Below are 26036 nucleotides of genomic sequence, written 5' to 3' on the forward strand. Positions count from 1 at the left end.
GCCCTCGTCTTGTGGAGAATTCACACCAGGCAAATCACCACCCGAGGCTTGTAGGGCGCTCCCCGATGCGGGGTTCGTCCCGTTCAGGCAGCCCTTTCCAGAGGCGCACGCCTAACCTGCCCAGGCCTAAGGTGGATTTTCCTCTGTTCGGAGGGGAAAGACCACACAGTTGGAAGCGCAACTGCGAATCATACTTTAGGGTGTTTCATTTGGACCCGGAGTTCTGGGTCGACACCGCAGCCATGCACTTCACGGGGGCTGCCATGGTATGGCTAGAGAACAACAGTTTTGACTTACACGATATGGAGTGGGAGAAGTTTTGCTCGGTCGTTTGTGAGCAATTCGAGCGAAACGAGTTCAGTGTTCTCCTTCGTCAGTTATTTCATTTGAGGCAAACGGATCCAGTTGCCGACTACACTGCCAAATTCACTGAAATCATGCGATCCCTGCTAGCACACAGTACCACCTGGGATCATGCTCTGTTCCCTTCGCGTTACGTGGACGGCCTTAGGGACGAAATTCGTGTTGTTGTCTTAGTGCATAATCCCAAGGATCTGGATACTGCTGTTTCTCTTGCTTTCTTACAGGAGGAGGCGCTGGAGATTTCCAGGCGACGCGAGCCACGGCGCTCTGAAGGTGGAGCTGGGGGCGGGCAGGGCAGCCGCTCCCATCTCAAGGGAGCCATGCCTCTTCCGGCTCCTCCAGGACGTCCTCCACCCCCTCCGACTACGGCATCAGATGACCGTCGCGGGACTGTGCCAGAAGGGACCCGCAACGGCCACGCAGTTGAAGATCGCCTCTCCACACTCAAGGCGTATCGTTGAGCCAAGGGGCTATGTTTTCTCTGTGGAGAAAAGTGGAGCAGGGAGCACAAGTGCGCTACCGCGGTGCAGCTCCACGTGGTGTAGGAGATGTTCGATGTGTTGGGATTGCCCGGGCCATCCAACAGCGAGGAGTTTTCAGAATCTGATAGCGAATGCCACACCATCTCGAGAGCTGCGATGCAAGGAACAGTCGCCCCGCAAACTATCAGGCTACAGGGGAAGATTCAGCAACAACAGGTGTTAATGTTGGTCGATTCCGGCAGCTCTCATAGCTTCATTAGTACTGATTTGGCTGCCAAGTTACAAGGGGTTTGCAACACCACCAGTGCCCTGAAGGTCAAGATTGCAGATGGGGGGCATTTGTTGTGCGATAAGGCAATACAACAATGCAAGTGGACAGTTCAAGGACACAAATTCTGCACCGATCTGAAGGTTTTACCTCTGGGCTGTTATGATATGATCGTCGGTATGGATTGGCTCGAGCAACACAGCCCGATGGAGGTCCATTGGGGTAACAAGCGGATGTCATTCGAGCACCATGGGAAGAAGATCACCCTGAAAGGAATTCAACCCCGCACCAAGGAGTGTCACCCTGTTTCTCTTGATCAGCTCCACTCCCTAGTGGCATGTAATGGCATACACCAAATGGTTCAGCTGCAAATAGTGGACGAAAAACAGAAGACAGAAACCCAAGAAATTCCCCCACCGATTGCTGAATTGGTCGACAAATTCCAACACCTGTTTGAGGCACCAAAGGGATTGCCACCGTCTAGGCCGTTTGACCACCAGATCCCCTTGATACCAGGGGCTCAACCGGTTAACATCAAGTCCTACCTCTACAACCCTGCCCAGAAAGATGAAATAGAGAGGTAGATAAAAGAAATGTTGCAACAAGGCATTATCCAACCCAGTTACAGCCCGTTTGCTTCACCGGTTTTGCTGGTACAGAAGAAGGATCTAACGTGGAGATTTTGTGTCGACTATCGCCAGCTCAACGCTATTACAGTCAGAAACAGGTATCCGATACCGGTCGTGGAGGAACTCTTGGACGAACTAGCAGGATCAAAATGGTTCACCAGTCTGGATTTGAAGGCCGGATATCATCAAATCAGAATGGCCACTGGAGATGTGTTCAAAACTGCTTTCAAAACACACTTGGGCCACTATGAATTCAAGGTCATGCCATATGGACTGTCGGAGGCTCCGGGAACTTTTCAAGGAGTCGTAAATTTCGTACTGGCTGGATTGATACGCCATGGGGTGCTCGTATTCATTGATGATATACTTGTGCACACCGCCACATTAGCAGAGCACATCAGTCTTCTCCGGCAAGTGTTCGAGCGACTGGAACAACATCAGTTGAAAGTGAAGCTATCCAAGTGCCATTTTGCCCAGCCAAGTCTAACCTACTTGGGTCATGTGATCAGCGCCCAAGGGGTCACAACAGACGAGAAAAACATCACAGCCGTGAGGGAATGGCCCACTCCCACGGGAGTACGACAGGTCAAGGGGTTTCTTGGATTGGCAGGCTACTACAAACGATTTGTCCGACACTTTGGGCTCATCAGTCGTCCTCTGACTAACCTGTTGAAGAAGGAAGCAGTGTTCGTTTGGTCTCAGGAAGCCGAGGAGGCCTTTCAGCATTTGAAGAAGGCACTGATCACGACCCCCGTTCTAGCACTGCCCCGTTTTGATAAGTCGTTCGAGATCGAAACAGATGCCTCGGACTATGGGGTAGGAGCAGTGCTCATGCAAGAGGGGCACCCGCTGGCGTTTCTCAGCAAGGCGCTAGGCCCAAGAAACCGGGGGCTGTCTACTTATGAGAAGGAATTCATGGCGATCCTCATGGCAGTGGAAAAGTGGCGCTCTTATCTACAAAGTTCAGAGTTCATCCGAATTGATCAGAGTGCGTTAGCCCATATCAATGATCAAAGGATGGTAACTCCGTGGCAAAGACGGGCTTATACGAAGTTAATGGGGCTGCAGTACAAGGTGGTGTACCGCAAAGGCGTGGAGAACAAGGCGGCTGATGCCCTCTCGCGTCGGGAGGCTGAGATCACAGCTGTCACAGTCGCCACCCCGGTGTGGTTAGAGGAGGTAGTGCAAGGATACCAAAACGACAGCAAGGCCAAAACAATTCTGTAGCAATAGAGCGTGGGGGGCGATCCCTCATCAGACTACCTAGTCAAAGATGGAGTCATCATGTACAAAGGACGAGTGTGGGTGGGAGAGAACACTGACATGCATCAAAAGATTCTGCAAGCCATACATTCGAGCGCTGTAGGCGGTCACTCTGGAATTCACGCTACGTACGAACGACTGAGAAGATTGTTCGCCTGGCCGGGGATGCGGCAAGATGTGGTCACGTCTGTGTCCAACTGCAGTACATGTAAACAAGCCAAGACGGAGAGGGTGCGTACCCCGGGGTTGCTGGAGCCACTGCCAGTTCCCCCACATGCTTGGCACACCATCACCCTTGACTTCGTGGAAGGGCTGCCTACATCCCGAGGATACTCCTGCATCATGGTAGTGGTGGATAAGCTGACACGGTATGCCCACTTCATTCCTCTGGCGCATCCTTTCTCGGCCATTCAAGTGGCCACGGCTTTCATGAATCAGGTGTACAAGCTGCACGGCCTGCCCTACGCAATGGTCTCAGACAGAGACCGAGTTTTCACCAGCAATCTATGGAAGGAAATGTTCAGACAAGCGGGAACAGAGTTGCGCATGTCCTCAGCTTACCACCCCCAGACGGACGGCACCACTGAGAGGGTAAACCAGTGCATGGAGACGTTTCTTCGATGCTTTGTCCACTCTTGCCCCCATCGTTGGTACGAGTGGTTGCATTTGGCGGAGTTCTGGTACAACACTGCTCCGCATTCCGCATTACAAGCTTCACCCTTTGAAGTGCTCTACGGGCATCCTCCGTGCCACTTTGGAATTGTAAATGCCTCTATGCTGGCTCCCTCGGATCTGACTAGTTGGCAACAAGAGAGGGAAGTTATGACGGCCTTACTACGCCAACATCTGGAAAGATCCCGACAACTGATGAAGGACCAAGCCGACAAGAAGAGATCAGAGAGATCATTTTCAGTGGGCGATTGGGTGTACGTGAAGCTGCAGCCATATGTTCAGGTCTCTGTCGCAGCGCGGGCTAACCACAAATTATCCTTCAAGTTTTTTGGCCCGTTTCAGGTGACAGCTCGGATTGGGAGGGTGGCTTATCGCCTGCAACTGCCAGAGGGGAGCCGCGTCCATCCGGTGTTTCACGTGTCTCTACTCAGGGGGGCGCTACCTCCAGGCATCGAGACGGTGTCTACCTTACCGGAGCCGGCGCTACCTCATTCTCCTCCAGACTTCCTGGAGAAGGTGCTGGGCAGGCGCCTGATCACCAAGGGCAACTCGAAGATTCCCCAGGTGTTGATCAAGTGGTCGTCACAGCCGGAAGCGCTGGCATCATGGGAAGATTTCTTCGAACTTCGAAGCCGTTTCCCTGGCGCTGCGGCTTGGGGTCAAGCCGCGTCTGAAGAAAGGGGGGATGTCACGGGCCCTACTACATCAGCGGCCCCTCCAGAGTCCACCAGCACCACCGGGCGGCCCAAGAGAAGCAAGCGGCCCAGCAGGCTCTACGACCCATCGACGTGGGAGCTGTAGCGATAGGTTAAGAGTACTCAGGTCCAGACAATGCAGGGGGGGATTTTTTAACTGGTTGAACCTTCTCCTCGTTCCCCTCCCTGTATCCTCCTCCTTCCTCCCGAATCCCCATTCTCCTCCCTCAAACCCTAGCCGAATTCGCTGTAACCCGCCATGGAGACTTGAATCAAGTAAGAGGGCCGTGACACGCTGTCCCCCACTGGTAGCAGCAGCTGCGGCCGCCGCTGTCCCCCTCTGGTAGGGGCAGCCGCCGCCGCCGCCGCTTGTGCTTCGGGTGGACGGACCTCTCGCCCAAACGCGAGAAGGCGGCTTTAATATATTTGGGGTGTCAAGGCAGCAACTTGGGCTTAACCTAGCCATCTGATGCGGCGCAGTCACCAGTTCCGGCCCAGATATTGCATACTGGGCTGACATATGGCCTAACACAATGGTTGGGCCGGCAGTCGACAAATCCGGCCTTCCAACGACCGAGGCCGCGGATCTGCCGAGCTGGGCCGAGATCTAGCCTTACCCAGTGGACGGTAGGCCACGCCTTGCGAGTTGTTGCTCCCCGCCCAGATCCGTGCCTCATCAAAAAAAAATCCGTGCGTGGATCGAGGGCTTCGGCCATGGCCATCCAACACCGCGGTTGGGCGTGCTCCATCATCGCCCAGAGAGTCGATGTAGCCTGGCCACTGCGCGAGGAAAAATTGCAGATGAGAACCATAACCAAAGTCACCAGAGGAGAGCAAGTGATGAAGAAAAATATGCTTACCAAAGGAGAACAAAGTCTCCATGATTGCCTCTTGTCCGGCCACTACGAAGGAAGCATAATGAAAAAACATGGCCAAAAGATCCGGTAGACATGTCTGGTTCTGGTTCTGGGGGGTGGAGAGGGAGAGAGGAAACTGCAAACCTAGGTGCGGGTTTTTATGGGGCGCGTGAGCCCAGCAGAGCACTAATGCCCAAACCCTAAGCCGGAAAACCAGATCTGGCTCGTCCATCCGTTTGTTTGCCTTCCCTCTACACCGGCCCTTCCTGACGCGTTAACTACGGATAACACGCTGCTATCGCCAGCTAATTGCGTCTCTGTCATCGAACAAATTTCTTCTACTACGTGACACGGAGTATCGGACTTTTCTTTGGCAACAAATCCCATGTTTATGGACATGATTAACTATACCCCAAACTAAATCCTTTGAAAACAGACAAGGTGAGATTTAATTTTCTTTCCATTTTACAGCCGTGAATGCCGCCTCTCCCACGATGCGCGCAGCGCACCGCAAAGGCCTCCTGCCTGCCGAGTCCATCATGCTGCCTCGATCGGCTGGCGTGGGAATCCACCACAAAAGGCCTCAAGGCATCTTAAGGCAAACCGTCCGCATGCCTTCGGCCTTTATCGATTCGAGGCGAGGTGTGAGCCTACTTTCTCACACAAACCCAATAAAAATACGTGTAGAGTTTTGTGGGAGTCCCGACACCCGACACATAGGACTCCGGCCCACCCAAAACCCTTTCTGGACCCATGCCTTCATCCTTCTTATTTTCTCTCCTTCCTCTTCTCTATTGCCTTCACCGCTGCTCCACCACCCCGGCACACCCATGTCGGAACTATATGTCTTCATCGCCTCCAGCGTTTCAGCTGGGCTCAACACCCTATCCTCCGACCGCCTCGCCAGGTACCTTCATCTACTGATATACTCATCATGCCCGGCAACTGTTCGATGAATTGTCGGAGATATAAACATTTTTTTCTTCTTATTTGTAGCAATGGATTCCAACTTGGAGTACATATAGGAGCCCTATGTTGACTCGTCTGACGACTCGTCCGACGAGGAGGGGTACTCGGATGAGACGGCGAAGATGCAGGCGGTCCTTGAAGACGCGGAGCGTGCAGAGGAGTATGTTCTCAATTTCAAGTGCTCGATCAACAGTCATCGATTCCTCAACCCCAACAGGGCGCGCGGGCATTTGACACTGATTGTCGACTACTTTGCCCCGAATGCACTCTTCGTTGACCATCTTCGTTAGCGTTTTCGGATGCGCAAGACTGTCTTCGATTGTTTGTAGCATGGCGTCCGGTCCTATGATGACTACTTCGTCTTGAAGAAGACGTCGTGGGAACGATTGGCTTCTCTGGTTACCAGAAGTGCACGGCCGCACTACGGATGCTTGCATATGGCACGACCACTGATTCGTAGGATGAGTACCTACGAATATCTGAGAGCACATGCGGAGATGCCATGGTCAGGTTTGCAACTGTCGTGGTTGAGGTGTTCGGACCTCAGTACCTGAGAGAACCAACTGTGGCAGACACCGAGAGGCTCTTGGCAATCTCAGAAGAAAGAGGGTGACCAGGTTTGCTTGGATCTCTTGATTGCATGCATTGAAAATGAAAAAAACTGCCTAAAGGCTTTACAAGGGAAATATCAGGGTCATGTTAAGAAGCCCACCATCATTCTTGAAGCAGTTGCATCACAGGATCTTTGGATTTGGCATGCACTGGTCTCACAATTACATCAATGTGTCTTTGTTGTTTGCGAGGCTGACTGAAGAAAAAGCTCCTCCTTGCCACTATACTGTCAATAGACATGAATACAATATGGGCTACTACTTGGTTGACGGAATCTATCCTCCGTGGGCTACCTTTGTCATCACCATCTCTAACCTAGTTGACCAAAAAAGGCTCATTTTGTCCAAAGACAAGAGGCAACTACAAAGGATGTTGAGATGGCATTTGGAGTACTGTGGGACCATTTTGTGGTTGTTCATGGACCTGCTAAACAATGAGATCCGAAGACCTTATCGGGGGTGATGACATGATGTGTGATCATGCACAAAATGATCGTCGAGGATGAAGGTGACGATACTACCACAGCTCTAGAATTTGAGAACATGGATGATCCTATCCAACTTCTAGACTAGAATCGGACCACATTTGAAGAGTTTATTCAAATGCATCAACAAATTCGGCACCGAACAACTCACGAGCAGCTGAAGGAGGATTTGATTGAGCATCAGTGGGCAGTTAAAGGGGACAACAATGTTGGGATATAATATTTGAACTAGTGTTGCATGTGGCCATTTAAACGTCTACACTTTATGCATGCGGCTATTTGATCGTGCGGACTTAAAAAATGAGGGAGGTCGGATGTATGCAACTACGATTGGATAGCAGCCTCCTGCATCCATGTCCGCGGACTGGTCCCCCTGTCCACGGACGGATGTGGGGGGAAATTTGTGGGTTGCTGTTGGAGATGCCCTAACACGTCCTGTAGAGTGCACCTTTTCAAATGTGAGCTCAGGCAAATGTGACGTCACGTGACCATATTTTTTACAACTTCTTTAGGGCACCTCCAAAGCAGACCCTCGAACTATCTGTATACGTCTCTCTAGTATCTAACACGGTCACATATTGGTCCAGACGTGTTTTTTCACGCAAACCGAAGACGCATTTTTGTGGAGGGGGCGGGGGGGCTTTGCGAGTGTCATGGTGATAGATCAGACAATGGGAAATAGGGGTACGAAACGAGACTATACCTAGCTATAGCGTAAGTGCGACACAAGGTTTTACGAGTCCGGGCCCCTCTTGGTGGAGGTAAACCCTACATCTCAAGCTCTGGAGTTGATTGTTTTAATTATGTCTGGATGCTTACGATGGATTGCGAAACCCTATTACGGGTCAAGGAGTTGCTTATATAGAGTGTGCCGGTCCCTTGGATGCTAGCACTATGGGGGATTAAAGTTACTTTGATATCTTGCACTAAAACATGGTAACTGACGAACTAAATAGTAGTAGCGCTTGACATCTCCTGGCGCTTCAGATTCTGTCGTTGCTTGTTCATCTTCTTTCGTTTGAGTATCATGTGCTCGTGTCGAGTGGTGAAGGGCCATCCGAGTGAACAATTACTCGGGTATCGTCCGAGTATGACGAAATAAGACTATGTCTGAATATATCGTTGACATACATAGTTATTGTGGGTCCTTCATTATAGGTGAAATGTGAAGGAAATATGCCCTAGAGGCAATAATAAAGTTGTTATTTATATTTCCTTATATCATGATAAATGTTTATGAATTGTATTAACCGGAAATTTAGTACATGTGTGAATATATAGGGAAACTAAGTGTCACTAGTATGCCTCTACTTGACTAGCTCGTTGAATCAAAGATGGTTAAGTTTTCTAGCCATAGACATGAGTTGTCATTTGATTAACGGGATCACATCATTAGAGAATGATGTGATTTACTTGACCCATTCCGTTAGCTTAGCATTTGATCATTTAGTATATTGCTATTGCTTTTTTTATGACTTATACATGTTCCTATGACTATGAGATTATGCAACTCCCAAATACCGGAGGAACACTTTGTGTGCTACCAAACATCACAATGTAACTGGGTGATTATAAATGTGCTCTACAGGTGTCTCCGAAGGTACTTGTTGGGTTGGCATAGATCGAGATTAGGATTTGTCACTCCGATTGTCGGAGAGGTATCTCTGGGCCCACTCGGTAATGCACATCACTTAAGCCTTGCAAGCATTGCAACTAATGCACGTCACTTGTTGGGAGCTTTCCCGTGTAAATAATTTTATTTCTTTTCTTTTCTTTGGGGGTCGATAGGAGAAGACCATGCTTAAATTGTTGAAGTGGCTCTTATATGCATTATTGTTGATTTAACCAAGAGCCCATATTGCCTTGTCTTCTCCTGTTTATTGAATGCTCGCAGATTCCAGCTTAATCCAATGCACGTGCACTCTTAATATTATTCACTTCGTTCGGTCGTGCAAGTGAAAGGCAATTATGACGATATATGATGGATTGACTGAGATGAGAAAAGCTGGTATGAACTCGACCTCTCTCGTTTTTGTAAATATGATTAGTTCATCGTTCCTGATTCAGCCTATTATGAATAAACATGTTTGTAATGACAATTAAAGATCATAGTTACTTATGCCATGCTTGATTAGCTATGAGTTATAATGGTTTACCTTGCGTGCCAACATGCTATTAAAATGGTTGTGATGTGGTATAGTGGGGTGGTATCCTCCTTTGAATGATTTAAGTGACTCGACTTGGCACATGTTCACACATGTATTTGAAACAAATCAACATAGCCTTCACGATATTTATGTTCATGGTGGATTATATCATACTCATGCTTGCATCCAATGTTTATTAATTTTAATGCATGTTCATGACTGTTGTCGCTCTCTAGTGGGTCGCTTCACAGTCTTTTGCTAGCCTTCACTTGTACTAAGCGGGAATACTGCTTGTGCATCCAATCCCTTAAACCCCAAAGTTATTCCATATGAGTCCACCATACCTTCCTATATGCGGTATTTACCTGCCGTTCCAAGTAAATTTGTATGTGCCAAACTCTAAACCTTCGAATAAACATTCTGTTTTGTATGCTCGAATAGCTCATGTATCAACTAGGGCTGCCCTTATCTTCCATGTTAGGCAGGTTATTCTCAAGAGGAGTGGACTCCGCTCCTCATTCACAAGAAAATGGCTGGTCACCGGGATGCCTAGTCCCATGCTTTATGCAAACTAAATCAAATTAATTGCAAACAAAACTCCCCCTGGGACTGTTGCTAGTTCGAGACACTCGTTGTTTCGAGCAAGTCATGGATTGATGCTTGTTGGTGGAGGGGGAGTATAAACTTTACCATTCTATTTGGGAACCGCCTATAATGTGTGTAGCATGGAAGATATCGCCATCTCTTGGTTGTTATGTTGACAATGAAAGTATGCCGCTCAAAATATTATTTATCTCTATTTCAAAACCGAGCTCTGGCACCTCTACAAATCCCTGCTTCCCTCTGCGAAGGGCCTATCTATTTACTTTTATGTTGAGTCATCACCCTTTTATTAAAAAGCACTAGCTGGAGAGCACGGCTATCATTTGCATCCATTACTATTAATTTATATTGGGTATGACTATGATTGGATCTCTTTTACCATGAATTACAATGTCTAGTCAGTCCTTGATCTTTAAAGGTGCTCTGCATTTATATTTTGCGGTCTCAGAAAGGGCTAGCGAGATACCATCTTGTTATATCATTTCATGATTGTTTTGAGAAAGTGTTGTCATCCGAGATTTATTATTATGGCTCGCTAGTTGGTTATGCTATTGATATGAGTAAACATGAGACCTAAGAGTTATTACAAATATGGTTAGTCATAATCTTTGCTGAAAACTTGAATGCTGGCTTTACATATTTACAACAACAAGAGCAAATAGAGTTTGTAAAAGTTTTTCTTTATCACTTTCAGTTTATCAACTGAATTGCTTGAGGACAAGTAAAGGTTTAAGCTTGGGGGAGTTGATACGTCTCCGTCGTATCTACTTTTCCAAACACTTTTGCCCTTGTTTTGGTCTCTAACTTGCATGATTTGAATGAAACTACCCGGACTGACGCTGTTTTCAGCAGACTTTCCATGGTGTTATTTATGTGCAGAAACAAAAGTTCTCGAAATGACCTGAAACTTCACGGAACGTCTATTTGGAATTAATAAAAAATCCTTGCAAAAGATGAAGACCAGGGGGCCCACACCCTGTCCACGAGGGTGGGGGGTGTCGTGGTTCTAACTCTGACAGTAATGTAGGGGGGTAGGCATGGAGAGGCAAGATCTTAGCAATGGAGTAGTTGTAGGCACACGAGGTTTACGAGTTCAGGCCCTTCTCGGAGGAAGTAACAACCCTACGTCTCGGAGCCCGGAGGCGGTCGATTGGATTATGTATGTATGAGTTACAGGGGTGCGAACCCTTTACACTGAGGAGGGGGTGGCTTATATAGAGTTCGCCAGACCCCTCCGGCCCTCAGTTATGCAGGGTTTAAAGTACATTAAAGCTGGGCGTTACTGGTAACGCCTCTAATAAAGTGTTTAAAAGACCATAAAAGCCACTCAATGACTGACCGTTGGCGTGCGGAGTGGCTTTAGGGCTTCTGGCTGTCGAGTGGTTGGATCTTGGTCGAGTGACTGCTTCATAGTCGAGTGTCTTCGAGTCTGTCGAGTGGAACACCTCCAAGTCGATTGAAAGGTGGTTTCTTCTAGGGTTGTCCTTGGGTAGGGTAGTAGAGGTAGGTCCATGACCCTACCCTAGGTACATGACTTCATCATTAGCCCCCGAATGGATCGAGGTTTGAGTGAAGAGGGAGTTGATAATTCCTCCGACTCATTTTTTATGCCCTGAGCGTGTCTTGTTTCGGATCAATGAACCTGGATGACGACAACAACTTCCCTTTCAGTCGCCTTGATCCATTCTTAATTTTTTGTCGAGTGAGTTTCTTTACTTGAAAAGCTCCGAGTGACGATGTGGAGAAGATCTCCCGTCTGATGAGTTGTTTTGCTGCCCGCGGATTTCGCGGGATTCGAATTTTGGGAAGTGCGCGGGACGGGGGAGGCCGCAGTAATCGGATGGGATAGAACGGAGTCTCCTCGATCCCTGCGCCACCTTTTTCGCCACGTATCGCGTGCGCGACTATTGCGGGATTTGACAGGATCGCCTGGGCCTACAGGTCAGTCACTCGGAAGCGACCCTATATAAGCTGCTGGCCAAGGGCTTTTGAATAGTGTGCCTTCACTTTTTTCCCCTTCTTTCACAAAATCTTCCGCCACCTCTGCTCTCGTCTTGGTGTTGCCGGCCCGTTCGAGCTCCGTCTGCGACGATGGTGAAGGAGAAGACGGTGGCCCTGGAGCACGCGAAGAAGGCGATGGCGCAGGCGAAGACGAAGAAGTCCGGTAGGGGCGGATCTTCTTCGAGGTCCTCTCTGCCCAAGGACTGGATCCAGGGCGATTGGATGCCCTCGGTGATCGGCAAGATGACCTTGATGATCTGGTTGAGGGGGGATTCATTCCCCACGGATCTGCGCGTCTCCCGGGGAACGAGATCGAACCCCAGCCTCGTGAGGGTGAGTGCGTCCTCCTCACTACCCACATCGATCGTGGATTTTCTCTGCCTCCTCATCCCTTCTTCCGGAGTTTCTTGAACTTTTTTGGAGTGCAGCTCCATCACTTTACTCCAAACTCCATTGTGTACCTTGCTGCCTTTGTATCTTTGTGCGAGTTTCTTGAATTTCTTGGGTTGTCGCCCCCATTGGGGGCTCTTCAAGCACATTTTCACTTGTCGTTCTCAGTCGGTTAAGAAAGCCAAGTCGAGTGACGAAAGGACGCAAGTGATTCAGTTGTGCGGGGGTCTGGCGATCCAAATGAGAGGTAAAAGCTCTTTTCCGGCCATCACTTTTCCCGAGTCGGTCCGCGGGTGGCAGTCGACTTGGTTCTACTGTAAAGACCAGGCGACCCCAGGACAATCGACTGGACTTCCCCTTTTCTCCCTGAACCGAGCAGAAAAACCTTCCTCTCTGAAAGTGACGCCAGAAGAAAAGGCGCAAGTCAAAGTGCTGGTCGATCGAGTGGTTCAGCTTGTCCGCGATGGGGTGACTGGCATGGATTTGTTAGAAGTCTTCCTACGGAGGTGCATCCAACTGCTCCAAGCTCGTGACCATCAGATGTGGATGTATTCGGGCCTCAATGACACTACTCGGATTCATCCGGAGGAGGTCACCGACAAGATGTTGGAAGGGTGGCTGTCGAGTATCACAGGGAACAAGTGTTGGGGAACGTAGTAATTTCAAAAAATTTCCTACGCACACGCAAGATCATGGTGATGCATAGCAACGAGAGGGGAGAGTGTTGTCTACGTACCCTCATAGACTGAAACGGAAGCGTTGACACAACGTAGAGGAAGTAGTCGTATGTCTTCCCGATCCGACCGATCCAAGTACCGTTACTCCGGCACCTCCGAGTTCTTAGCACACGTACAGCTCGATGACGCTCCCCGGGCTCCGATCCAGCAAAGCTTCGGGGATGAGTTCCGTCAGCACGACGGCATGGTGATGATGATGATGATGTTCTACCGACGCAGGGCTTCGCCTAAGCACTGCAACGATATGATCGAGGTGGAATATGGTGGCAGGGGGCACCGCACACGGCTAAGGAACGATCACAAGGATCAACTTGTGTGTCTAGGGGTGCCCCCTGCCCCCGTATATAAAGGAGCCAAGGGGAGGGGGCGGCCGGCCAAGGTGTGGCGCGCCAAGGGGGAGTCCTACTCCCACCGGGAGTAGGACTCCCTTCTTTCCTAGTTGGACAAGGAGAGAGGGGGAAAGAGGAGGAAGAGAGGAAGGAAAGGGGGGCGCCGCCCCCCTTCCCTTGTCCTATTCGAACTAGGAAGGGGAGGGGCGCGCGGCCACCTCCTGCCTCCTTCTCTCTTCTCCCTCAAGGCCCATGTAGGCCCAATAACCCCCCCGGGGGGGTTCCGGTAACCCCCCGGTACTCCGAAAAAATGCCGATTTCACCCGGAACGATTCCGATGTCCAAATATAGGCTTCCAATATATCGATCTTTATGTCTCGACCACTTCGAGACTCCTCGTCATGTCCGTGATCACATCCGGGACTCCGAACAAACTTCGGTACATCAAAATGCATAAAACTCATAATAACTGTCATCGTAACTTTAAGCGTGCGGACCCTACGGTTCGAGAACAATGTAGACATGACTGAGACACGTCTCCGGTCAATAACCAATAGCGGGACCTGGATGCCCATATTGGCTCCTACATATTCTACGAAGATCTTTATCGGTCAGACCGAATAACAACATACGTTGTTCCCTTTGTCATCGGTATGTTACTTGCCCGAGATTCGATCGTCGGTATCCAATACCTAGTTCAATCTCGTTACCGGCAAGTCTCTTTACTTGTTCCGTAATACATCATCTCACAACTAACATATTAGTTGTAATGCTTGCAAGGCTTATGTGATGTGCATTACCGAGAGGGCCCAAAGATACCTCTTCGACAATCGGAGTGACAAATCCTAATCTCGAAATATGCCAACCCAACATGTACCTTTGGAGACACCTGTAGAGCTCCTTTATAATAACCCAGTTACGTTGTGACGTTTGGTAGCACTCAAAGTGTTCCTCCGGCAAACGGGAGTTACATAATCTCATAGTCATAGGAACATGTATAAGTCAGGAAGAGAGCAATAGCAACATACTAAACGATCGGGTGCTAAGCTAATGGAATGGGTCATGTCAATCAGATCATTCAACTAATGATGTGATCTCGTTAGTCAAATAACAACTCTTTGTTCATGGTTAGGAAACATAACCATCTTTGATTAACGAGCTAGTCAAGTAGAGGCATACTAGTGACACTCTGTTTGTCTATGTATTCACACATGTATCATGTTTCTGGTTAATACAATTCTAGCATGAATAATAAACATTTATCATGATATAAGGAAATAAATAATAACTTTATTATTGCCTCTAGGGCATATTTCCTTCAGTCTCCCACTTGCACTAGAGTCAATAATCTAGATTACACAGTAATGATTCTAACACCCATGGAGCCTTGGTGCTGATCATGTTTTGCTCGTGGAAGAGGCTTAGTCAACGGGTCTGCAACATTCAGATCCGTATGTATCTTGCAAATCTCTATGTCTCCCACCTGGACTAGATCCCGGATGGAATTGAAGCGTCTCTTGATGTGCTTGGTTCTCTTGTGAAATCTGGATTCCTTTGCCAAGGCAATTGCACCAGTATTGTCACAAAAGATTTTCATTGGACCCGATGCACTAGGTATGACACCTAGATCGGATATGAACTCCTTCATCCAGACTCCTTCATTTGCTGCTTCCGAAGCAGCTATGTACTCCGCTTCACATGTAGATCCTGCTACGACGCTTTGTTTAGAACTGCACCAACTGACAACTCCACCGTTTAATGTAAACACATATCCGGTTTGCGATTTAGAATCGTCCGGATCAGTGTCAAAGCTCGCATCAACGTAACCGTTTACAATGAGCTCTTTGTCACCTCCATATACGATAAACATATCCTTAGTCCTTTTCAGGTACTTCAGGATGTTCTTGACCGCTGTCCAGTGATCCACTCCTGGATTACTTTGGTACCTCCCTGCTAAACTTATGGCAAGGCACACATCAGGTCTGGTACACAGCATTGCATACATGATAGAGCCTATGGCTGAAGCATAGGGAACATCTTTCATTTTCTCTCTATCTTCTACAGTGGTCGGGCATTGAGTCTGACTCAACTTCACACCTTGTAACACAGGCAAGAACCCTTTCTTTGCTTGATCCATTTTGAACTTTTTCAAAATCTTGTCAAGGTATGTGCTTTGTGAAAGTCCAATCAAGCGTCTTGATCTATCTCTATAGATCTTTATGCCTAATATGTAAGCAGCTTCACCGAGGTCCTTCATTGAAAAACTCTTATTCAAGTATCCCTTTATGCTATCCAGAAATTCTATATCATTTCCAATCAGTAATATGTCATCCACATATAATATCAGAAATGCTACAGAGCTCCCACTCACTTTCTTGTAAATACAGGCTTCTTCGAAAGTCTGTATGAAACCAAATGCTTTGATCACACTATCAAAGCGTTTATTCCAACTCCGAGAGGCTTGCACCAGTCCATAAATAGATCGCTGGAGCTTGCACACTTTGTTAGCTCCCTTTGGATCGACAAAACCTTCCGGTTGCATCATATACAACTCTTCTTCCAGAAATCCATTCAGGAATGCAGTTTTAACATCCATCTGCCAAATTTCATAATCATAAAATGCGGCAATTGCTAACATGATTCGGACAGACTTAAGCATCGCTACGGGTGAGAAAGTCTCATCGTAGTCAATCCCTTGAATTTGTCGAAAACCTTTTGCGACAAGTCGAGCTTTGTAGACAGTAATATTACCGTCAGCGTCAGTCTTCTTCTTGAAGATCCATTTATTCTCAATTGCTTGCCGATCATCGGGCAAGTCAACCAAAGTCCATACTTTGTTCTCATGCATGGATCCCATCTCAGATTTCATGGCTTCAAGCCATTTTGTGGAATCTGGGCTCATCATCGCTTCTTCAAAGTTCGTAGGTTCATCATGATCTAGTAGCATGACTTCCAGAACAGGATTACCGTACCACTCTGGCGCGGATCTCACTCTGGTTGATCTACGAGGTTCAGTAGTATCTTGATCTGAAGTTTCATGATCATCATCATTAGCTTCCTCACTAACTGGTGTAGGTGTCACTGAAATATTTTTCTATGATGTACTACTTTCCAATAAGGGAGCAGGTACAGTTACCTCGTCAAGTTCTACTTTCCTCCCACTCACTTCTTTCGAGAGAAACTCCTTCTCCAGAAAGTTTCCGAATTTAGCAACAAAAGTCTTGCCTTCGGATCTGTGATACAAGGTGTATCCAATAGTTTCCTTTGGATATCCTATGAATACACATTTCTCCGATTTGGGTTTGAGCTTATCAGGTTGAAGCTTTTTCACATAAGCATCGCAGCCCCAAACTTTCAGAAACGACAACTTTGGTTTCTTGCCAAACCACAGTTCATAAGGTGTCGTCTCAACGGTTTTTGATGGTGCCCTATTTAACGTGAATGCGGCTGTCTCTAGAGCGTATCCCCAAAACGATAGCGGTAAATCAGTAAGAGACATCATAGATCGCACCATATCTAGTAAAGTACGATTACGACGTTCAGACACACCATTACGCTGTGGTGTTCCGGGTGGAGTGAGTTGCGAAACTATTCCACAATTTTTCAAATGTACACCAAACTCGTAACTCAAATATTCTCCTCCACGATCAGATCGTAGAAACTTTATTTTCTTGTTACGATGATTTTCAACTTCACTCTAAAATTCTTTGAACTTTTCAAATGTTTCAGACTTATGTTTCATTAAGTAGATATACCCATATCTGCTTAAGTCATCTGTGAAGGTGAGAAAATAACGATATCCGCCACGAGCCTCAATATTCATCGGACCACATACATCTGTATGTATGATTTCCAACAAATCTGTTGCTCTCTCCATAGTACCGGAGAGCGGTGTTTTAGTCATCTTGCCCATGAGGCACGGTTCGCAAGTACCAAGTGATTCATAATCAAGTGGTTCCAAAAGTCCATCAGTATGGAGTTTCTTCATGTGCTTTACACCGATATGACCTAACCGGCAGTGCCACAAATAAGTTGCACTATCATTATCAACTCTGCATCTTTTGGCTTCAACACTATGAATGTGTGTGTCACTACTATCGAGATTCAACAAAAATAGACCACTCTTTAAGGGTGCATGACCATAAAAGATATTACTCATATAAATAGAACAACCATTATTCTCAGATTTAAATGAATAATCGTCTCGCATTAAACAAGATCCAGATATAATGTTCATGCTCAACGCTGGCACCAAATAACAATTATTTAGGTCTAATACTAATCCCAAAGGTAGATGTAGAGGTAGCGTGCCGACCGCGATCACATCGACTTTGGAACCGTTTCCCACGCGCATCGTCACCTCGTCCTTAGCCAATCTTCGCTTAATCTGTAGTCCCTGTTTCGAGTTGCAAATATTAGCAATAGAACCAGTATCAAATACCCAGGTGCTACTGCGAGCATTAGTAAGGTACACATCAATAACATGTATATCACATATACCTTTGTTCACCTTGCCATCCTTCTTATCCGCCAAATACTTGGGGCAGTTCCGCTTCCAGTGACCAGTCTGCTTGCAGTAGAAGCACTCAGTTTCAGGCTTAGGTCCAGACTTGGGTTTCTTCTCTTGAGCAGCAACTTGCTTGCCGTTCTTCTTGAAGTTCCCCTTCTTCTTCCCTTTGCCCTTTTTCTTGAAACTAGTGGTCTTGTTGACCATCAACACTTGATGCTCCTTCTTGATTTCTACCTCCGCAGCTTTCAGCATTGCGAAGAGCTCGGGAATAGTCTTATTCATCCCTTGCATATTATAGTTCATCACGAAGCTCTTGTAGCTTGGTGGCAGTGATTGGAGAATTCTGTCAATGACGCAATCATCTGGAAGATTAACTCCCAATTGAATCAAGTGATTATTATACCCAAACATTTTGAGTATATGCTCACTGACAGAACTGTTCTCCTCCATCTTGCAGCTATAGAACTTATTGGAGACTTCATATCTCTCAATCCGGGCATTTGCTTGAAATATTAACTTCAACTCCTGGAACATCTCATATGCTCCATGATGTTCAAAACGTCGTTGAAGTCTCGATTCTAAGCCGTAAAGCATGGCACACTGAACTATCGAGTAGTCATCAGCTTTGCTCTGCCAGACGTTCATAACATCTGGTGTTGCTCCAGCAGCAGGCCTGGCACCCAGCGGTGCTTCCAGGACGTAATTCTTCTGTGCAGCAATGAGGATAATCCTCAAGTTACGGACCCAGTCCGTGTAATTGCTACCATCATCTTTCAACTTTGCTTTCTCAAGGAACGCAATAAAATTCAACGGAACAACAGCACGAGCCATCTATCTACAATCAACATAAACAAGCAAGATACTATCAGGGACTAAGTTCATGATAAATTTAAGTTCAATTAATCATATTACTTATGAACTCCCTCTTAGATAGACATCCCTCTAATCTTCTAAGTGATCACGTGATCCAAATCAACTAAACCATGTCCGATCATCACGTGAGATGGAGTAGTTTCATTGGTGAACATCACTATGTTGATCATATCTACTATATGATTCACGCTCGACCTTTCGGTCTCCGTGTTCCGAGGCCATATCTGTATATGCTTGGCTCGTCAAGTATAACCTAGGTATTCCGCGTGTGCAACTGTTTTGCACCCGTTGTATTTGAATGTAGAGCCTATCACACCCGATCATCACGTGGTGTCTCAGCACGAAGAACTTTCGCAATGGTGCATACTCAGGGAGAACACTTCTTGATAATTTTAGTGAGAGATCATCTTATAATGCTACCGTCAATCAAAGCAAGATAAGATGCATAATAGATAAACATCACATGCAATCAATATAAGTGATATGATATGGCCATCATCATCTTGTGCCTGTGATCTCCATCTCTGAAGAACCGTCATGATCACCATCGTCACCGGCGCGACACCTTGATCTCCATCGTAGCATCGTTGTCGTCTCGCCAATCTTATGCTTCCACGACTATCGCTACCGCTTAGTGATAAAGTAAAGCATTACAGCGCGATTGCATTGCATACAATAAAGCGACAACCATATGGCTCCTGCCAGTTGCCGATAACTCGGTTACAAAACATGATCATCTCATGCAATTAAATTTAGCATCATGTCTTGACCATATCAAATCACAACATGCCCTGCAAAAACAAGTTAGACGTCCTCTACTTTGTTCTTGCAAGTTTTACGTGGCTGCTACGGGCTTAAGCAAGAACCAATCTCACCTACGCATCAAAACCACAACGATAGTTTGTCAAGTTGGTGCTGTTTTAACCTTCGCAAGGACCGGGCGTAGCCACACTCGGTTCAACTAAAGTTGGAGAAACTGTCACCCGCAAGCCACCTCTGTGCAAAGCACGTCGGGAGAACCGGTCTCGTGTAAGCGTACGCGTAATGTTGGTCTGGGCCGCTTCGTCCAACAATACCGCCGAACCAAAGTATGACATGCTGGTAAGCAGTATGACTTATATCGCCCACAACTCACTTGTGTTCTACTCGTGCAAATAACATCAACATATAAAACCTAGGCTCTGATACCACTGTTGGGGAACGTAGTAATTTCAAAAAATTTCCTACGCACACGCAAGATCATGGTGATGCATAGCAACGAGAGGGGAGAGTGTTGTCTACGTACCCTCATAGACCGAAACGGAATCATTGACACAACGTAGAGGAAGTATTCGTATGTCTTCCCGATCCGACCGATCCAAGTACCGTTACTCCGGCACCTCCGAGTTCTTAGCACACGTACAGCTCGATGACGCTCCCCGGGCTCCGATCCAGCAAAGCTTCGGGGATGAGTTCCGTCAGCACGACGGCGTGGTGACGATCATGATGTTCTACCGACGCAGGGCTTCGCCTAAGCACTGCAACGATATGATCGAGGTGGAATATGGTGGCAGGGGGCACCACACATGGCTAAGGAACGATCACGAGGATCAACTTGTGTGTCTAGGGGTGCCCCCTGCCCCCGTATATAAAGGAGCCAAGGGGAGGGGGCAGCCGGCCAAGGTGTGGCGTGCCAAGGGGGAGTCCTACTCCCACCGGGAGTAGGACTCCCTTCTTTCCTAGTTGGACAAGGAGAGAGGGGGAAAGAGGAGGAAGAGAGGAAGGAAAGGGGGGGCGCCGCCCCCCTTCCCTTGTCCTATTCAGACTAGGAAGGGGAGGGGAGTGCATCTACATACCCTTGTAGATCGCGAGCGGAAGCGTTCAAGAGAACGGGGTTGATGGAGTCGTGCTCGTCGTGATCCAAATCACCGATGACCGAGCGCCGAACGGACGGCACCTCCGCGTTCAACACACGTACGGTTGGGGAAGATGTCTCCTCCTTCTTGATCCAGCAAGGGGGAAGGAGAGGTTGATGGAGATCCAGCAGCACGACGGCGTGGTGGTGGAAGCAGCGGGGATCTCGGCAGGGCTTCGCCAAGCTCAGCGAGAGGGAGAGGTGTTACGAGGGGAGAGGGAGGTGCCAGGGGCTAGGTTGCGGCTCCCATGCGCCTCCCCACTATATATAGGGGTGGAGGGGGCTGGTTTATTTCCCTCCAAGTCCATTGGGGCGTTGGCAAAGGTGGGGGAAAGAAATCCCATCATTTCCCTTCCCCACTGATTGCTATCCCCCCTTTTTAGGGATCTTGATCTTATCCCTTCGGGATATGATCTTATTCCTTCTAAGGGGGGATCTTGGTGCGCCTTGACCAGGGGTGTGGGGCCTTGCCCCCACTACACACGTTCATGTGGGTCCCCCCATGCAGGTGGGCCCCACTCCGGAACTTTCTAGAACCTTCCCGGTACAATACCGAAAAATCCCGAACATTTTCTGGTGGCCAAAATAGGACTTCCTATATATAAATCTTTACCTCCGGACCATTCCGGAACTCCTCGTGACGTCCGGGATCTCATCCAGGACTCCGAACAACTTTCGGGTTACCGCATACTAATATCTCTACAACCCTAGCATCACCGAACCTTAAGTGTGTAGACCCTACGGGTTCGGGAGACATGCAGACATGACCGATACGACTCTCCGGTCAATAACCAACAGCGGGATCTGGATACCCATGTTGGCTCCCACATGTTCCACGATGATCTCATCGGATGAACCACGATGTCGAGGATTCAATCCATCCCGTATTCAATTCCCTTTGTCCAGCGGTATTGTACTTGCCCGAGATTCGATCGTCGGTATCCCGATACCTTGTTCAATCTCGTTACCGGCAAGTCTCTTTACTTGTTCCGTAACACATCATCCCGTGATCAACTCCTTGGCCACATCGTGCACATTATGATGATGTCCTACCGAGTGGGCCCAGAGATACCTCTCCGTCACACGGAGTGACAAATCCCAGTCTCGATTCGTGCCAACCCAACAGACACTTTCGGAGATACCCGTAGTGTACCTTTATAGCCACCCAGTTACGTTGTGACGTTTGGTACACCCAAAGCATTCCTACGGTATCCGGGAGTTGCACAATATCATGGTCTAAGGAAATGATACTTGACATTAGAAAAGCTTTAGCATACGAACTACACGATCTTTGTGCTAGGCTTAGGATTGGGTCTTGTCCATCACATCATTCTCCTAATGATGTGATCCCGTTATCAACGACATCCAATGTCCATGGTCAGGAAAGCGTAACCATCTATTGATCAACGAGCTAGTCTACTAGAGGCTTACTAGGGACATGGTGTTGTCTATGTATCCACACATGTATCTGAGTTTCCTATCAATACAATTATAGCATGGATAATAAACGACTATCATGAACAAGGAAATATAATAATAACCAATTTATTATTGCCTCTAGGGCATATTTCCAACACAGGCAAGGTAATAGTTTCAGGATGATGTTTATGAAAGAATAATTTGTATTTGAGCTCTCCATCCCTGCCCTTAACAATAAAATCATGCGCTAGTATACTCTTATAATCTAGATAAGCACTAGGCAGCAATTTTTCTTCTTTCTCATGAAGCCTAATAGCTATGTTAAAATGTGCAGCGAGGCGTGAAGCATAAATGCCTCCAAAGATGGGACCCTTAGTATGGTTCATACTTAACCGTCTAGCAATAATTCTGCCCATACTAACAGTGTTATCGCGGTATAAACCATGGAACAAAATAATAATATCAGGAACACTAAGGTTTCCACAGTTTCCACGACCAATCAAGCAACGACTAGCAAATATGGCAAAGTAGCGTAAAACAGGAAAATGTATGCTAGTGATTCTTGCATCAGAAACCTTCCTGGTTTCTCCCACAGTGATAGTGTTAATGAACGCCTCCACCTAATTACAGTGTGATTCATCTAAGGTAACCTCAGGGGGTATGTTGCAAACCTTGCAAAATTCAGCTAATGTCATCTTCTCAACAATGTCATATAATTGAAACTCTACTAAAGGAGGTGATTCCTTAGGGAAAAAGTAGATGTTTTGGACAAAAGTATTTGTGAGTAAGAGATACTGATGACGTTGGTCGCGGAGGAATTCGGTGAGGCCGGCATTCTCCATTAATGAATAGAAATCCTCATAAATCCAGGCTCTTCTCAAGAAGTCATCGGAAGGCCATTCACACGGGCGGACCTCCGCGGTATGAGGCAAATTATATTTGGGCCTCTATGCTTCTTCATTTTGCTTTTCCTTCGAGCTTCGGCTTGATGAGCCTCTCAAAAGTCTCTTCATTATTTTCTGAAATATTCTGAAATTTTTAGTAACTTCAAACAAAAGTGAACCAACTTCAATAAAACTGATAGCAACTACTCCTACAAGTGCCTAGAGCCTATATCAAGCGTTAGAACTACTTGGAACCATATAAATTTGACATGCAAGCTCAATAACATGGTCACCTATGCAGCACAAATTTGCAATGAATAAAGCACTAGAACAAAAACTAATTGGACCAATGGAGGAGTCACATACCAAGGAACAATCTCCCCAAGCAGTTTTGCGAGAGGTGCTTTGAGCAAGGAGATCGAAAGTCATAGCAAAGAGAGCTAGAACTCGTGCTTGAGCTGGTTATTCGGGTTTTTGGGAGGAAGAAGAAGAGGATGGGTGTAGGAATAAGTGGAGGAGGGCCACCGTGGGCCCACGAGGCAGGGGGCGCGCCCAGGGGGGTAGGGCGCGCCCTCCACCCTCGTGACCAGGTGGCAGTTCCCCCCGCGGTGATTTTTGCACTATAAATCCTCAAATATTCCCGAAAAAATCATACTAAATTGGCATGGCATTCTAAGGACTTTTATTTTCGGGATATTTTTATATTGCATGGATAAATCAGGAAACAGACAAAAAATACTATTTTTACTTTATTTCCACTAAATAACAGAAAGTATAAAGAGGGTACAGAAGGTTGTGCTTCTAGTTTCATCCATCTCATGCTCATCAAAAGGAATCCACTAACAAGGTTGATCAGGTCTTGTTAACAAACTCATTCCGATTAACATGGAACCGGAGAAATTTTGAATAACACTAGGTTACCTCAACGGGGATATGCACATCCCCTATAATAAGTATATTATATTTCTTCTTGACAGTAGGAAGAGGAAATTCAAAACCTCCAAATATAATCGATGGAATTTTTCCAATTGAGTTGATACTATGAACTTGAGGTTGTTTCCTCGGAAAGTGTACCGTATGCTCATTACCATTAACATGAAAAGTGACATTGCCTTTGTTGCAATCAATAACAGCCTCTGCAGTATTCAGAAAAGGTCTTCCAAGAATAATAGACATACTATCGTCCTCGGGAATATCAAGAATAACAAAGTCTGTTAAAATAGTAACGTTTGCAACCACAACAGGCACATCCTCATAAATACCGACAGGTATAGCAATTGATTTCTCAGCCATTTGCAAAGATATTTCAGTAGGTGTGAACTTATTCAAATCAAGTCTACGATATAAAGAGAGAGGCATAACACTAACACCGGCTTCAAGATCACATAAAGCAGTTTTAAGATAATTTCTTTTAATGGAGCAAGGTATAGTAGGTACTCCTGGATCTCCAAGTTTCTTTGGTATTCCACCCTTAAAAGTATAATTAGCAAGCATGGTGGAAATTTCAGCTTCCGGTATCTTTCTTTTATTAGTAATGATATCCTTCATATATTTAGCATAAGGATTTTTTTGAGCACATCAGTCAATCGCATATGTAAAAAGATAGGTCTAATCATTTCAGCAAAGCGCTCACAATCCTCATCATCCTTTTTCTTGGATGGTTTGGGAGGACAAGGCATGGGATCAGAACCCATGGTTCTCTTTCCTTACCATGTTTCCTAGCAACAAAGTCTCTCTTATCATAACGTTGATTCTTTGATTGTGGGTTATCAAGATCAACAGCAGGTTCAACCTCTACATTATTGTCATTACTAGGTTGAGCATCATCATGAACATCATCATTAGCATTTTCATTAGGTTCATGTTCATTACCAGATTGTGTTTCAGCATCAGACATAGATATATCATTTGGATTCTGAGGTGGTTCAGCAATAGGTTCACTAGAAGTTTGCAAAGTCCTATCATTTTTCTTTTTCTTCCTTTTAGAAGAACTAGGTGCATCAATATTATTTCTCTGAGAATCTTGCTCAGTTCTCTTACGGAGGCCATCAGGATACAAAGGTTCCTGAGTCATTCTACCAGTTCTAGTAGCCACTCTAACAGCATAATCATTTTTCTTACTATTCATTTCATCAAGCAATTCTTTTTGAGCCTTAAGTACTTGTTCTACTTGAGTGGTAACCATAGAAGCATGCTTGCTAAAAAGTTTAAGATCACCTCTAATATTAGCCATATAATCACCCAAGTGTTTAATTATATCGGAATCATATTTCAATTGTCTACCAAAGTAAGCATTAAAATTTTCTTGTTTGACAATAAAATTATCAAACTCATCAAGGCATTGTCTAGCAGACTTATAATGAGGAATATCACCTTCATCAAATCTATAGAGGGAATTTACCTTTACTACCTGTGTCGGGTTATCGAGGTCTGGAGGTTCTTCAATAAATAATGGATTAAGGTCATATGTTTCTTTAACAGGCGGTATATTAAGACCATGTATTTCTTCAATAGGAGGTAAATTCTTAACATCTTCAGCTTTAATACCTTTTTCTTTCATAGATTTGTTTGCCTCTTGCATATCTTCGGGACTGAGAAATAGAACACCTCTCTTCTCAGGAGTTGGTTTAGGAATAGGCTCAGTAATTGGAGCAGGAGCTGGCTCAGGAGGTGCCCAATTATTTTCATTTGTCAACATATTATTCAATAAAATTTCAGCTTCATCCGGTGTTCTTTCCCTAAAAAGAGAACCAGCACAACTATCCAGGTAATCTCTGGAAGCATCGGTTAGTCCATTATAAAAGATATCAAGTATTTCATTTTTCTTAAGAGGATGATCAGGCAAAGCATTAAGTAGCTTGAGAAGCCTCCCCCAAGCTTGTGGGAGACTCTCTTCTTTAATTTGCACAATGTTGTATATTTCCTTTAAAGCAGCTTGTTTCTTATGAGCAGGGA

The 26036-nt window shown here is 46.3% G+C and overlaps 1 protein-coding gene across 1 annotated transcript; it reads left to right on the forward strand.

Annotated features, from left to right (window-relative positions):
• The first annotated feature begins 911 nt into the window (after nt 1–911).
• Nucleotides 912–1697, forward strand: LOC147985584 (uncharacterized). Its single transcript, XM_087541646.1, has one exon. It carries the CDS (start codon nt 912–914, stop codon nt 1695–1697), a length of 786 nt encoding a protein of 261 aa, XP_087397772.1.
• Nucleotides 1698–26036: the final 24339 nt, after the last annotated feature.

This window comes from Triticum urartu, chromosome 2A (genome assembly GCF_056163025.1).
Source record: "Triticum urartu cultivar PI428250 chromosome 2A, HENAU_Tu73, whole genome shotgun sequence".
NCBI lineage: Eukaryota > Viridiplantae > Streptophyta > Magnoliopsida > Poales > Poaceae > Triticum > Triticum urartu.

What these genes read in the sequence shown, in the direction of transcription:
- LOC147985584 (XM_087541646.1), top strand. Translation starts at nt 912, where the DNA reads ATGTTCGATGTGTTGGGATTGCCCGGGCCATCCAACAGCGAGGAGTTT.